Source organism: Bolinopsis microptera, chromosome 3 (assembly GCF_026151205.1).
Source record: "Bolinopsis microptera isolate Bmic1 chromosome 3, MBARI_Bmic_1.0, whole genome shotgun sequence".
Classification (NCBI taxonomy): Eukaryota; Metazoa; Ctenophora; class Tentaculata; order Lobata; family Bolinopsidae; genus Bolinopsis; species Bolinopsis microptera.
The window spans coordinates 5,601,049-5,615,431 of NC_087074.1; the positions used below are offsets into that span (position 1 = coordinate 5,601,049).

Consider the following 14,383-nt stretch of genomic DNA (forward strand, 5'->3'; position numbering starts at 1 on the left):
TACATAATATTAGCATAATATTATGTGGATTCTCATCAGGAACTTTGAGACACGTTTTATGGAAGTCTGACGCGGAAATTGGGGTAATTTGTAGGTGAAGTGTTGTTTGAGACTACCCAATCAGGATTACTGGCTGTAGTAAACAAAAGTAGAGAGACCGACTCAAAAAAGGCATTGTTATTTCTAGACACAAGGCTGTGAATGAACACCCACTAACCCCGTTACATTAACATTGCTAAGCTCTCACATTTTTAACATATTTTCCCTTTTCAGGATGCTGGAAAGTACGATGGCCAACATCAGACTTATCGAGTCACACCGGCCCAAAACTGAAACAGTCCAGAGCAATGATCAGAACATCTACCACTTTTGGACGGACTTCTTTACAGACGCTAGCAGGATCGAAACAACTGAGGATTTCCATTTCCGGGTAAGTAGTGTTTTTGGTTCTTGATAACACGATCCGTGGAACACGGCGCTTTTCCGCTTTTTTCTGGGAAGAACCGGGCATTAGCTGGTCCTTTAGTAGTTTACAGGAAGTTATTTTAGAAATAGTCCTCAACAGTTAGGAGACCGTTGGCTTTGGTTGATTTTTTGGCAGTCTAACATAAATGGATTTCCGGTCCTGAATAATAACTGTTTTTTTAAGACGACGGTTTTTTTTTTTCCGAATGGTGTTTACACATTCTATAAATTCTGCGGTCACATATCATCTGACGTACAATTGACGTACAACTGTACAAGTAATATGTTAAGCTATTTAGATCGAACGAACAGAAGAAAATATCTAGCAACAGTTCGACTAAGACCGGCGCGGAAATTTCTATGAAATTATAGGACCAGTCGCTATCCACACAGATAATTTAGAAAGTCGGTATTTATTCCTTTCGAGTGTCGCAATTGAGACACTTTGACACATTCGGGACATTTGCATCTTTTACAAAATTATCTATGTCTCATTAAACAGTGATTTTAAAGCCGATTTGTTGGCTCATTGGATGTGAGTTGTGACCAATGTGCTGCACAATCTCAAACCTATCGCCTGATCTCATTCACATCTCATAGTAAAAACAACTTTTTTATGATGTGAATATGACAATGTACTACTCGGGCGGACATTAAGGAACATTTCCTACCCACTGTACATTCCTAGCTGGCATTTTTTCTGTGTAAAAGCAGAAAAATGGTGGACTCTTTATACAAAAGGAGCTCGAACCAATAAGAACCCGAGAAACTATTAAGTACTTTAAAGTGTAGATGCCCTTTGTCCATCCCTGGACAAGATGGCAGACACCCCACCAACTGCCATCTCGTCTAGATAGTCTGTAATATAAGTTCTCAGTCGCTCAGTCTGCTACAAGCATGACTCACCTGGCACTTAGCCAGAACCTCATCAAAGTAAAGTAAGTAACTGTGAACTGCGACTCTATTCTCGGATCTGTCAGCTGATTGGTTTAGAGTGATCACGTGTCCATAAAGTGCTGAACCTGGACCCTCATTCACTGGTGTCTGAAACAGCTAATGTTCTGTATGAAGGTCACGTATATCAAGAAACTAGTAGTTTAATTAAACTTTATTGAAACCAATAAATTTTAACTCAATCTAATCGAACATGATCTGCAAGTTACTGTTTTTGCAACTTATATCCAGTCTCTGGTCACGTATATCTCCACGTATATCTCCACGTATATCTCCATACTACATACCAGTAGTTCAATTAAACTTTATTGAAACTGATCAATTATTTTATTTTCAATAAATTGAACATGGTGTTCGCTTTAACTGTTCTTGTAAGTTTTTGTCAAGCAAGGCACGCTCGTGGTTCTTCAAAATGCTTATCGTATTCATTTAAAGTTAAAATATTAGATTTAAATGTTAGTAAAGAAATAATGCTAGTAAAACGTTAATAACACTAAATAAAAGGAAACTTACGTAAAGTACCAAGCGTACCTTGCAACTCGCTAATAACCCTAATCATCATATCTTATAAAACACCACATTTTTGTTAATATCACAGATTCCATTTTAAGGGCACAGTTCAAGAACAGCTGAGATCTAATTTAATGTTAATTGATCACTTCTCATGTTTACCATTCCATTATTCCAATGTTATCAGTCGTACATATTTTAACTTTGTCTCGTTTACATCTGTTCAGTAGTGACTTTGTCAGAAGAGGCGTGCCACCAACCATAGGTACCATTTTAACAGTTCAGCCCTGAACAACATGTTATAATATTCAAAATATAACACATATTCGTGACACATATTTGTACCGAACTACATGCTGGTACACACATCACTACAACAAGCTAACACGATGTGCTAACAAGCTGCCTATACAAACTAGTACCTCTCTGTTACTCTGTAGTAGTGGGGAACAGGGAAATACACTGTACAACACACATTGTTGTATTTTAATTAAAAGTGTAAGCATTAAGAAAAGCTCGCTCTCAACAATTGTGGCAGTTTGTTTCCACATCATGTGTGCGCCGTTAAGATATATATCACGTGAGACCTGGCCTGTAACAATTTTAATGAGATACGACTTAATGTGCACGTGCAACAAAAATACGTCCCCGCACCACGCACACGTGTCCCCAATATCATTAACTGTAAATAACAGTCAGCACTGGATACACAAAGAGATATGCATTATGCCTGGTACAAAGGTGAAACTCATTAAATGAGGGCCCTCACACTAGATATAAACCATTGTCATGGTCATTAGACACATTCCACCATACTGCTTCATATTTATGAGATACTCCTTTATAATATATATGCTTTTATAATGATATGCGGTCGTTAGATCATGTGTGAAGCTCTCTTCAAGTCTGACTGATCGTATGTTAACTCATACAGGTCTTTGACTTACTGCCAACTAATGGTATGTTAATAAGTTGGTTTGTTCGTTACTTTGTGGGATTCTCTTTTGTGGGATAATAATGAAATATGGTGGTTAAATATGAGATCATAACCTCGTATTAGTTATTTGACTACTAGTATGATGTGCCACATGGTGAACTTCTTGTTCTTTCTACTTCGTCCGTTAGACGAGCTTCTTGTTTGTGTTATTTGGTCTCTTTACGTTTTGTGCTAATTACTGTGAATGTGTGAATTGTCATGTTATGAGGTATAAGAAGTAGCAGATTACTCACTATCACATTATTACTGTTCCTGTTCACTATTATTAGAACTGTTCGATAACTCGATCACTATGTTTTGTTAGGGAGCCAGCTAAATGTGTAATTACATTAATCACTTAATAATTACATTAAATTGTTACTCAACACTTCTTATAGATGATAGTCCCTTAGTAACCAGCCTTTGTTGAGACAAACATAATTACAATCACATATTAGAGCACAGAGTTCATAACAATTAACTACACTTCAACTCATGTACTAATGATTAGTTTTTATAAGTCGGTTGTTTGTTTGTTAAGTTATTACTGAAATCTAAATAGAGTTGTATTATGTTAGTAGTTAAAAGGTATGACTAGTAACCTGTGATCAAAGTCTCCCGAAAGCACGAGTAAGTTTGATCTGAACACATTCTCGAATAATCTCCGTTTTTAATAATAACATTCCAGACCATATCCCTCCTAAACTAGTCTCAACACAGTCATTAGCACTACATTATTATTACAATATGAGGAATAATTGTCTGAAACATTGTCCATATTTCAGACAAAATGAGGGCTGTAAATTTTGTCAGAGTAACATAAATATTACAGATTCTTAGTATCTATCACTTGAGGTTAAACATGCAGTTTAGCACGCGCAGTTTATGCTACCCAATGAACTGCCTTCATATTATAAACCCTCACTGCGCATTCTAAGATTTTATCTGATCGATATCTTTTTCGCCGTACCATTTACCTCTATCTTTAAGTCTTCTTTGTCAAACTTTTTGACCAATCACTTCAGCGAACATTATCTCTCCCAGTTATAAGGGAGACATCAAAGGCTTTAAGTGAATGCAAAATACTATGGCTACAACTTTAAATGCTTAAGTATTATATCCATTCTTTGGCTGGAGGAATGACCTTATATCCATTATCTTTGTGCAGACAATCATGAATAAATTTATTTGTACAAATTCTAGAATGAGTGCACTAAAACAAAATACATTTAAAAATAGAAACTTATGGTTCAAATACAGCTTCCTCTCTCTCCACCTCAAATTTCATTTAAAATGAATACTGGAGTGAATATTAGTTATGCCGAAATAACACACACTGATTTTTTTCATCAGTGATCTGTGATGACCCATGCACGTTTGACAGAAAATTAACTTTACTGCCATACAAGTTTCCATATCGATCGTGATGAATTACAAAAATGCGTGAACTTCATCTTCTATGCCCAATACGACATGACCAGTATAATCGACTGTTGCAGTTCAAGTTTAATGTAATTACTTCTGCTGGAAATCAAATGAATGACATCACCTAGGGGCTAGGGTCCTAGGCCTTAGACAGGAAGTCCCACTACTCTTTAAGAAAACTTCTGGCTCACAAAGTTGCGGCAGCGCAGCAATCAGCATTCTCTTTTCCACAGAATGTTAATAAGTTCCAAGAATTTGTGTTCTCTAAAAGTTGAAAGAGTTTTGTGATAGAAGAAGTAGGTTATCCCCATCTGGCTGTATTCAGGACGGAGTAAAAGTTAGTCATTTGAATGGAATTTAAAAAAATATTGTCGAGCTTCTCTTACCGACTATCTGTCACCTTCTGACTGAAAATTCATAACATACTTGACCCTTTTATTATTCATAAGTTAAAATTCGCATTAGTGTTGCGAAGTCTTCTCAGACTCCAGCGGGATGTAAACGAATCACCCTTTGATATATGCTCAATGAACTGGTAACCTGTATATCTGTTCGCACTAAGCTATCACCCAACATAGACTTCAAAGGGTCCGTCCCGGCAGTCTTAACCTCTGAACCACCAGGAAATTCACGGTTTCTATTGCTAGTTTTCCGGGCTGACCTTTAGTACAAAATGCGTTTCAGCACTGTTTTCAGCCGCGCAAGTGTGCGCGCGTTTGTTTTGCACGCTTTATGAATGCCGCGCACTTCAAATCTCTGCTCACTCGCTTTGGCGATTACCGGAAATTGCCAACAGGTACAATAAACATCACAATAACCCGCTAAACCTATACTAGCTATTGTGTCGGCTTCTTTTATTCACAACCCGGGAAGCTAGGCAGGAAACTCTCGCAAATTACCGCCAAATTTTACAGGTTCTAATTTTAGAAGACCACTTGCCGGGGATACGAAAAGAGAAGTATGTTCCTAGCATGATTATAGTTCATACTGACGGTGACGAGGACGGTGTTACTACTATTGATATTACTCATATTGCACTTCCGCACGCCAAGATGGAGGTATGAATATTTTTTGTCGATTTTAATGCAAACTTAGTTCTTGTCTTATTGTAACGTGAATAATATTTATGGCGATTAATTTATCTCTGAAATAAATAAATCAGTAAAATCGTTTCAAATTTCGTTTTCTTACAATATTTGTTGTCTCAGCGCCAGAACACTGAAGAGCTTGAAGAAAGGGTGCAACTGAAATGGAGCTACCCACTGGAGCGTATAGTTAACAAGAGCACGGCTAACAAAGACGATCGCAGGGTTGTTATCTACGTGAATCCCGACGATTTTGATCTTCATTTCCCGTCAGCTGCTCTCCGCAATCGTTTCCTTGATATTATCTCTCCCTACGTGATGCAGGCTGAGCAAGATGATGACAAAAAGGACACAATTGAGGTACTTTTATTGAAACCCTTACTTGGTTGGCATTGTATTTTACTGATGAGTGATGCATTAAGTCACTCTCTTATGCAGCACGATTTTATCGTACTCGGTAAAGAACTCAAATTATTTGTGATTCTAACCGACGATCTGCTAACAGTTGGAGTACGAAAGAGATGCTCGAGGAGAGAAACAAATTCTAGGTCGCGGCACATACGGTGTGGTCTACTCTGCTATTGATAAGCTGACGAAGAGGAAAATTGCTGTCAAAGAAATTACCATTCAAGACGGAGATGAGTAAGTAGCCACTCATTCTTTACTTAGGGAACAGTTTTTTTTGAGGAATTGATCAGATTAACTATGAGTTTCCTTCTTTAAAAAAACAAAACTCATAATATTGATACTTGATAATGTCTCGCGTCAAAGTTTCAATAAATTTGACTTACCTACAACGTTTCCTCAGCTCACAGATCCAGTATTTAGTAGAAGAGATAGCACTCCACCAGCGGCTAAAAAACAAGAACATTGTCAGTTATTTGGGTTGTGAAAGAGAGGGTGTAACTGTCAGGATCTTCATGGAGCAAGTTCCCGGAGGTAAGTCTCAACGGATAACTTTATTTTCCAGGGATTAGTGATAGGATTTTTATTGATTGATGTAATTTATCAAGGGGTTCCAGATGAATTCGGGATTCCGAATAATGCACGATAAACTTCCACCCTCTAACTTATATACTACAGGTTCACTTCCACCCTCTAACTCATATATTACAGGTTCACTCAGCAAGCTGATCAAGAACATCTGGGGTCCACTGAAGGGCCAAGAACCGGCCATGAGCCATTACACTCGCCAGATAATCGAAGGCCTTATCTACCTTCACAAACAAAACATTGTCCACAGGTAAAACACGTGGTAAAACACGTGGTAAAACACGTGCCATATAGCAGAGTTTTAGGTTCGTACCTGGTCTGTAGTTCTAGGAATCCTTACATATTCCTAATATTATGATTTGTTTATTGGTGAACCGGGGGAGGTTATAAATGTTTATATTATCACCTACTTTACATGATATTTAGCTGACTCGCTAAGTAACATCAAACAGGGATATCAAGCCTGACAACATCCTCATTGACATGTACCGAGGAACACTTAAAATCTCGGATTTCGGAACGTCAAAACGAATCCAGGGATTGTGTCAAAAGATGGTTAATCTTAAAGGTACGTTTCAGTTTCTAATATGAATTAATATGTACATAATACATACCCATTACCCCCCTCTCTCCGTCCCCATCCGCAAATGGAGTCGATTTACGCAGACAAACAGTTTGTTGCCGTCTAGAAGTCCACTGCTAAATCTTTAACTCGTTCCTTTTCTGTCAACTGGCAATTTAGAGAGTTTAGGGTTTCAAAACAATTATGTAACACTGTTCAAAGCACTGCTCAGAGGAGAGGATTTTACAACTTCTTGAAACACTCTCTCTCTCCCTCGCTCTTTTGGAAGTGTTCCAAATGTTCATACCTAAAGTATGAGATCAGAAGAAAATTCTGTAACTTTGTTGTAAAACTGTAACTGTTACAGGAACGCCGCAGTTCATGGCTCCCGAGGTGATCAGAGCCGGAGCCAGGGGTTACGGTCCTCCCGCTGACATCTGGTCTCTAGGTTGTACGTTGCTCGAGATGGCAACCGGCCAGACGCCCTTTCATGAGGTACTTAGACATAAAAAACTAATTCTAAACATAGTGGTAGAGTGGTAACTCTAAAGATAGTGGTAGAGTGGTAACTCGAAACATAGTGGTAGAGTGGTAACTCTAAACATAGTGGTAGAGTGGTAACTCTAAACATAGTGGTAGAGTAGTAACTCTAAACATAGTGGTAGAGTAGTAACTCTAAACATAGTGGTAGAGTGGTAACTCTAAACATAGTGGTATCAGTAGTAACTCTAAACATAGTGGTAGAGTGGTAACTCTAAACATAGTGGTAGAGTGGTAACTCTAAACATAGTGGTAGAGTAGTAACTCTAAACATAGTGGTAGAGTAGTAACTCTAAACATAGTGGTAGAGTGGTAACTCTAAACATAGTGGTATCAGTAGTAACTCTAAACATAGTGGTAGAGTGGTAACTCTAAACATGGTGGTAGAGTGGTAACTCTAAACATAGTGGTAGAGTGGTAACTCTAAATATAGTGGTAGAGTGGTAACTCTAAACATGGTGGTAGAGTGGTAACTCTAAACATGGTGGTAGAGTGGTAACTCTAAACATGGTGGTAGAGTGGTAACTCTAAACATGGTGGTAGAGTGGTAACTCTAAACATGGTGGTAGAGTGGTAACTCTAAACATAGTGGTAGAGTGGTAACTCTAAACATAGTGGTAGAGTGGTAACTCTAAACATAGTGGTAGAGTGGTAACTCTAAACATGGTGGTAGAGATAGTGGTAGAGTGGTAACTCTAAATATAGTGGTAGAGTGGTAACTCTAAACATAGTGGTAGAGTGGTAACTCTAAACATAGTGGTAGAGTGGTAACTCTAAACATAGTGGTAGAGTGGTAACTCTAAACATAGTGGTAGAGTGGTAACTCTAAACATAGTGGTAGAGTGGTAACTCTAAACATAGTGGTAGAGTGGTAACTCTAAATATAGTGGTAGAGTGGTAACTCTAAACAATTCTAGCATTCGGTTTGATTTTAAACTCCAAGTGACCAATATTAAAGTAAGGTTTATATTATGGGGAACTGAAAGGTTGATAAATAGCAATTGCAGATAAGGGGAAATAAAACTTATACAATTGATTTAATTAATTAGTTAATTAAATTGATTATCTACCTTCTTAACTGGCTGATCGTGGAAATAACAAATGGAATGTTGCTTTACCGGTCCACTATTGTTTAGGCTAACGACTAAATCTTGTTAACGAACCATTTGACGGGCTTGTCGTGTGACTCTATCTAACCGTCCCCAATTTGCAGCTGAGATCTGAGTACCAGGTGTACTATAAGATTGGTAAATGTATTAGTCCTGCTCTACCGGACGATGTTTCCGAGGAACTCATCGACTTTCTCAAGAGGTTTGTTGTTTCTCTGTGTAATACATGACCCGCTTGGATTGTATGACGACTTTGTTCGCTTTGTCCTCCAGTTCCTTTATTTGTAATGGGAAGTGATGGAGTTCAGATGATGCTGCAATATATCGCTAACTATCCCCTTTTAAGGGGGCCGGGGGGGGGGAGTCTTCATCAAAATTATCTCGAAATCGAAACTAGTCGATTTCGAGAGAATTTTGATGAAGACCCCCCCCCCCCCCGGCCCCCTTAAAGCATTAAGATGTGAGACCATTTTCAATCCATCAAATTCTGTACATTAGAGAAGCTATTTCACGTATCAGGGCCATTACGTTAGATTCTATTTACAGTTGCTTCATTCCTGACGAGGAGAAGAGACCCACGGCTCAGCAGCTTTTGGAGAGCGCCTTCATTGAAAAACACAGGTACCTGCTTTAATTTCCCGTTTTACTTTCCAACTCATTTTAATAGGTATAATTTATAAATGACTGTCCAATAAAATTGCCAAGAATTTACCCCAAGACAGTCAATTTTGGGGATAAACGCCAAGCGGTTTCTCACGCATTATGATGGACTATACAAAAGCACCAAGAGTTCATAAAATTTTGGATAGCATTTCTTGGGAGTAATAGCTAGAGGACAATACTTGTTCGCACGTTCATTTATCTAAAACTGTTCGTCGTTCGCTCATTATTCCTTTTGCTGTGCCTATATTCTTGCGAATATAAGTATTTAACCGATATAACGAGATAAAGTATTGTCTACTTTTATCGTTCTCCGCTATAGAAACTATCGTTTAGTAACTTTATTATCTACAACTAAAGCTCGCATGACCATTATCAATCTGTACAATGTTCGACCGTTTGCCAAAAAGATTAAGGTAATATTTTGTAGTTTTTAATCAAAATAGATCAAGTAACTAGTCCATTCGCTGAGTCTTCACGACTCAACAGCTTGGTCACTTGTTTGTCTCTTTCGAACAAGTTACTTGCGCTTTGAGCATAATTTCTGAGTACATCATCTTACTAACTGTAAGATAATTGTTGATAGTTTCTTGACATTATCATAAACAGTTTAGTAATTAACCGAGTCCTGACCGTTAGCTTTTGTGGCCTGTAACTTGAAAAATAACAAGATATCGCCTATAGTTATTATATATTATTGTTATGAAGTTTGAAAATTTATTAAAAATGTGCGCTATTATTTCAGATACGGCAAAGCACCATTGACACCTAATTCACCCAATCGTTCCAGGAAACACTACTTACGTAGTGCATCAGGTACGTGTTGCTATGGTTACCACTTAGTGTGAAAAGAGTGAGTATCGTGCAGCCGGATCACTCGTGTGTAAACTCACTTCATCTCACATACACACGCGCACAAGCACACGCTCATAAGCACGTGCATCTCACATACACACGCGCAGCAGCACGTGCTAGTATACTTTTGCAAGTGCTCGGCTCAGCAACTTTTATAGTCTGGTAGCACTTTTCTCTCCAGTTCTCATCCTTCACTCAAACATTAAGCACTGTGTTTTCGCCAGTCGTTAAGCGAGCAATGTTCTGTGGGGCACGTTCACTCGGTTGAAAAACCTGCATGAACAGTTTCTGTGCTCTTGTATTGCAGTCGAGTGCTTCAACTCTAAAGCTGCGCTCGCTCAAGTCGAGTGCAAGGCTAGCCTCGACCACTAGTACCGCTGCCATGCTCCTCACTTCACTTCTTGTTTCATGCAAAAAATTTAAACCATCTTGTTGTATTTTTAAACGTAACCCTGTAGGGCCCCTGTCGACGGTGGCATCCAATCCTGGCCAAGCTATAGGTGAACAAACACTCCGATTATTGCATCCCACTATCTGCCTTATGTGCTGTATTGTCTACTAGGTGGGGGGAGCCGACAATAGACATTACTTTTAGAACAATCCACTTTTAATCTGATCAATTAATGTCTAATGAGCTACTAGAATGCTCATTATTTACTTCAAAGTATCGAAATGTGTCGTCTCCCCCCAGATTTTGCAAATTCCTCTCTCCTGTTAGAGAATGTGTATCTTACTACTTTTAAGGAGGGCTAATGATTTTACCATTAGTGCATCACGTGCATTACGTGCATTGCATGTTACTGTCGTTTCACTTGATAGTGCTCTGCATGTTCCGCATGAACGATTAGCTGTTCACTACAAGATTCAACAAGGTGGGTGAAGAAGAACACGCTGACAGTCACAGTGTCACACGCTGACAGTCAGTGTCACACGCTGACAGTCACAGTGTCACACGCTGACAGTCACAGTGTCACACGCTGACAGTCACAGTGTCACACGCTGACAGTCACAGTGTCACACGCTGACAGTCACAGTGTCACACGCTGACAGTCACAGTGTCACACGCTGACAGTCACAGTGTCACACGCTGACAGTCACAGTGTCACACGCTGACAGTCACAGTGTCACACGCTAGTCACAGTGTCACACGCTGACAGTCACAGTGTCACACGCTGACAGTCACAGTGTCACACGCTGACAGTCACAGTGTCACACGCTGACAGTCACAGTGTCACACGCTGACAGTCACAGTGTCACACGCTGACAGTCACAGTGTCACACGCTGACAGTCACAGTGTCACACGCTGACAGTCACAGTGTCACACGCTAAAGTTTTAAAACAATGCGAACGTTTGTTGGAGGTTCATACTTTACAACATACTCACAGTATGTAGTAAACATTGTTCATTACAATTTACAGTTCACTACTCCAACTAACAGTTCATTACTCCGTCCTAATTCTGTGCGAGGTTTAACTCGGTTAGAGATGAGTATGCGTGCAGATTTAGCGCGTCATATTTACCTTGTCACATTAATATCACATACCATTAAGAAACACCAGGTATAAAAGCATGTAAGAGAAATATTGGACGACACAGTACTAACATATTATAATATATAATTGTCAATAAGCTACACCAAGTTCACACAACCTATAACAAGTTCACTCTCACAAGTATTCACGTTTCAATATATTTGTCGTGATTCCTTAGAGCGTGCGTACTGCGTGTTGTTGTGACAGGTCTTTGTTGTTGTGTTGCATTATTAGACGCTGTATTATACTTGTATAACTCCCCTTTTTACCTGGCTGTATTAGTAATATAACGCTCTGATGGTCGGACGGTATTAAATCAGATCCGGGCCCTAGTACACAGCTGGGTTGCATGATCTCTCGGTAAGCCAGGGTGATCAGAGTTTTCTGTTCACAATGTTGTAAATGATTACTGGTTACTTGGTATAATGTTTGTGAGATGACTCGTGAGTGTTTGATCAGTGAATTCTTGTACTGATTTATTCGTGGGTTCATTTTATCAATTAGGGACTGTGTTTTCATGTTTTTTATATTGGAAAGATTGATACTTTACATTCTATGGTATTTCTCGGCACGAATTTTTAATCTCATGAAAGTTCCGTTTAAAAATGTATTTCCAAGTGATCTCAGATCTTGGAATGCTTTTGACTTCGAATTTAAACAGAACGCAGACTATCTAAGTATCAATCTTGTTGGGTCGCTAAAACCGCATGTGTGAAGTTAAGAGCATGATCCTACGTTAACCTCTCTAACTTATCCTAGGTTAAAACCCGTCAATCAGACTAAATGTAGCTTATCTTATCCTGACTTTTATCAATATTTCAGTGCCACATCAATCCTATGGTACCCATTCAAGCACAAGGTATGTATCGTTATAGTTGGTGCTTCTTTTGTGTAAAAACTTTCTCATGACGTTTAGTTGGGTTTACGCTATAGTTTTATCAACTTGACGCTATGATAACAAATCTTTTGCCTCATTAATAATATTTAAGTTCTAGCATTTTACTATTTTCTGTTTTTGTTTCAGTCCTGATTACATCAACAAGAGCATGTCGATGGAGACAAAGAAGCAGCCAAGAGGATCCGCTTCAGACATGTCCCCCAAGTACGTGCTACTGTTTGTCATTAAAGCTACCAAATATTTACATATTCGTGTATATGTAGATCGGAATGTTGAAAAGCAGCATCTATAAACCTGTTAGTGTCTCTAAAAGTGTGTCTTATTTCAACTGTTTAGTGTTTATGTGTGTGCGTGTCTTAGTGAGTTCTGTATCCGATGCGGTTGTGAGTGGTTGGACTAACCACTGTGGTGAGAGGAAGTAGGAACCTCACGCGATATGAGATATTATTCTTACCCTTTATTCACGGCATCCATCGCGATGTGAGGTTACTTGATACGATGTAAAGTATGCTCAATAAAAGTTGGATCTCGCTGTTTTATTCTCCAAGTCTCCGACCTCTTTTGTTGGCCGAGGGAGTATATTATTGTGCCGTAAAAAAATAAAATATTTGTTTTATTATTATATCATTTGTGGCTCGAGCGACTCTGCTGGATTTCTTTCACTAACTGTTTTTTAAATATTGTGCGCTAGATTTTGAAAGTGAACGTTGTGTGGTGCATCTTTATTTTCAAGAAGGTATAAATACAACCACTTTTTACTTTGAATCATTTCTCGTACGTGTTTCTCAAGTTCAACATTAAATCTCTCCATCTAGTCTGCTAAATTTCAGAAGAGTACTGAAATTAATAACTGGCACAATGTACATGATTTCAGAAGAGTACTGAAATTAATAACTGGCATAATCTATATGATTTTAGAAGAGTACTGAAATTAATAACTGGTATAATATACATGATTTTAGAAGAGTACTGAAATTAATAACTGGCACAATGTACACGATTTATTTTTATACCCAAATTAAAAATCCCGTTTGTTCGGTGTGAAATACAACTTCTACGGCACCAATTTCCCCAGAAACATCACCGTTAATTAACATCCCTGGTGTGAAAAGTGGGGACACGGTAACGAAACTTATGTGCGCATTTGCATTAATAATATTATATAACATATTATTAATATGCTATATAATTCCTGTTGAGTTGTAGCGTGGTTTGAGCTGCTGACCTATGGATGAAGTTTATACTCTCGTCATGGAAACCATAACTGCTCTTCTGTACTCATACCCCAACCGGTAGGGTATAAGATTGTAAACTCCTAATTTTAACACTTTAAAACTGTTGAAGGGTCACAGCGCCTGAGTGGAATGCTCTGTATGTGTTCATTAATGAAAAATAAAATCCGGATTAACTTAGAAATTCGTTAAGTGTCGTTATTTTGTGTTTGTGGGCTTACCTCTGTCTTTGCTTTTTACTTTGAAGTGTTTGGAACGTTTTACTTGATTGTAGCAGACTCGTACGACGGACTTGGATATATTTTCTGTAGAATCTCGGTATGAATTAAACGCTAATTGTCAGAGCATTTTGAGCACGCGAAAAACAATTATGGAGTAAATATACTATGCTTTTTTTGTTTCACGAATAAATTGAAGATTACATGACATTGCATGATATTTGATAAATATAAAATGACAATTGTATAGAGTCCCTTCTATAAAACTTTCAAACGTGTCTAAATGCCAGCTCAAAACACTGCCCGTTCAAAAAATCAATCTTCGATTAAAAATAACCCATTTAAATGTACGCCATAAAAGAGTCGA

General features: G+C 38.4%; 1 protein-coding gene across 8 annotated transcripts in view; it reads left to right on the forward strand.

Moving 5' to 3' along the window:
* LOC134813037 (mitogen-activated protein kinase kinase kinase 15-like) overlaps nucleotides 1–14,383 on the forward strand; it is an 84,505-nt gene that overhangs the window by 25,651 nt on the left and 44,471 nt on the right. For 2 of the 8 annotated variants that reach the window (XM_063820705.1, XM_063820706.1), the window contains exons 12-25: nucleotides 274–430; nucleotides 5,245–5,388; nucleotides 5,539–5,775; nucleotides 5,921–6,057; nucleotides 6,224–6,354; nucleotides 6,532–6,658; nucleotides 6,861–6,976; nucleotides 7,338–7,465; nucleotides 8,724–8,821; nucleotides 9,166–9,240; nucleotides 10,025–10,095; nucleotides 10,593–10,634; nucleotides 12,491–12,527; nucleotides 12,693–12,770. In XM_063820705.1, coding sequence (XP_063676775.1) covers nucleotides 274–430; nucleotides 5,245–5,388; nucleotides 5,539–5,775; nucleotides 5,921–6,057; nucleotides 6,224–6,354; nucleotides 6,532–6,658; nucleotides 6,861–6,976; nucleotides 7,338–7,465; nucleotides 8,724–8,821; nucleotides 9,166–9,240; nucleotides 10,025–10,095; nucleotides 10,593–10,634; nucleotides 12,491–12,527; nucleotides 12,693–12,770 — 1,578 coding nt within the window. The remainder of the gene's footprint in view (nucleotides 1–273; nucleotides 431–5,244; nucleotides 5,389–5,538; nucleotides 5,776–5,920; nucleotides 6,058–6,223; nucleotides 6,355–6,531; nucleotides 6,659–6,860; nucleotides 6,977–7,337; nucleotides 7,466–8,723; nucleotides 8,822–9,165; nucleotides 9,241–10,024; nucleotides 10,096–10,592; nucleotides 10,635–12,490; nucleotides 12,528–12,692; nucleotides 12,771–14,383) is intronic. The other 6 variants (XM_063820708.1, XM_063820710.1, XM_063820707.1 and 3 more) reach the window with 3 other exon arrangements.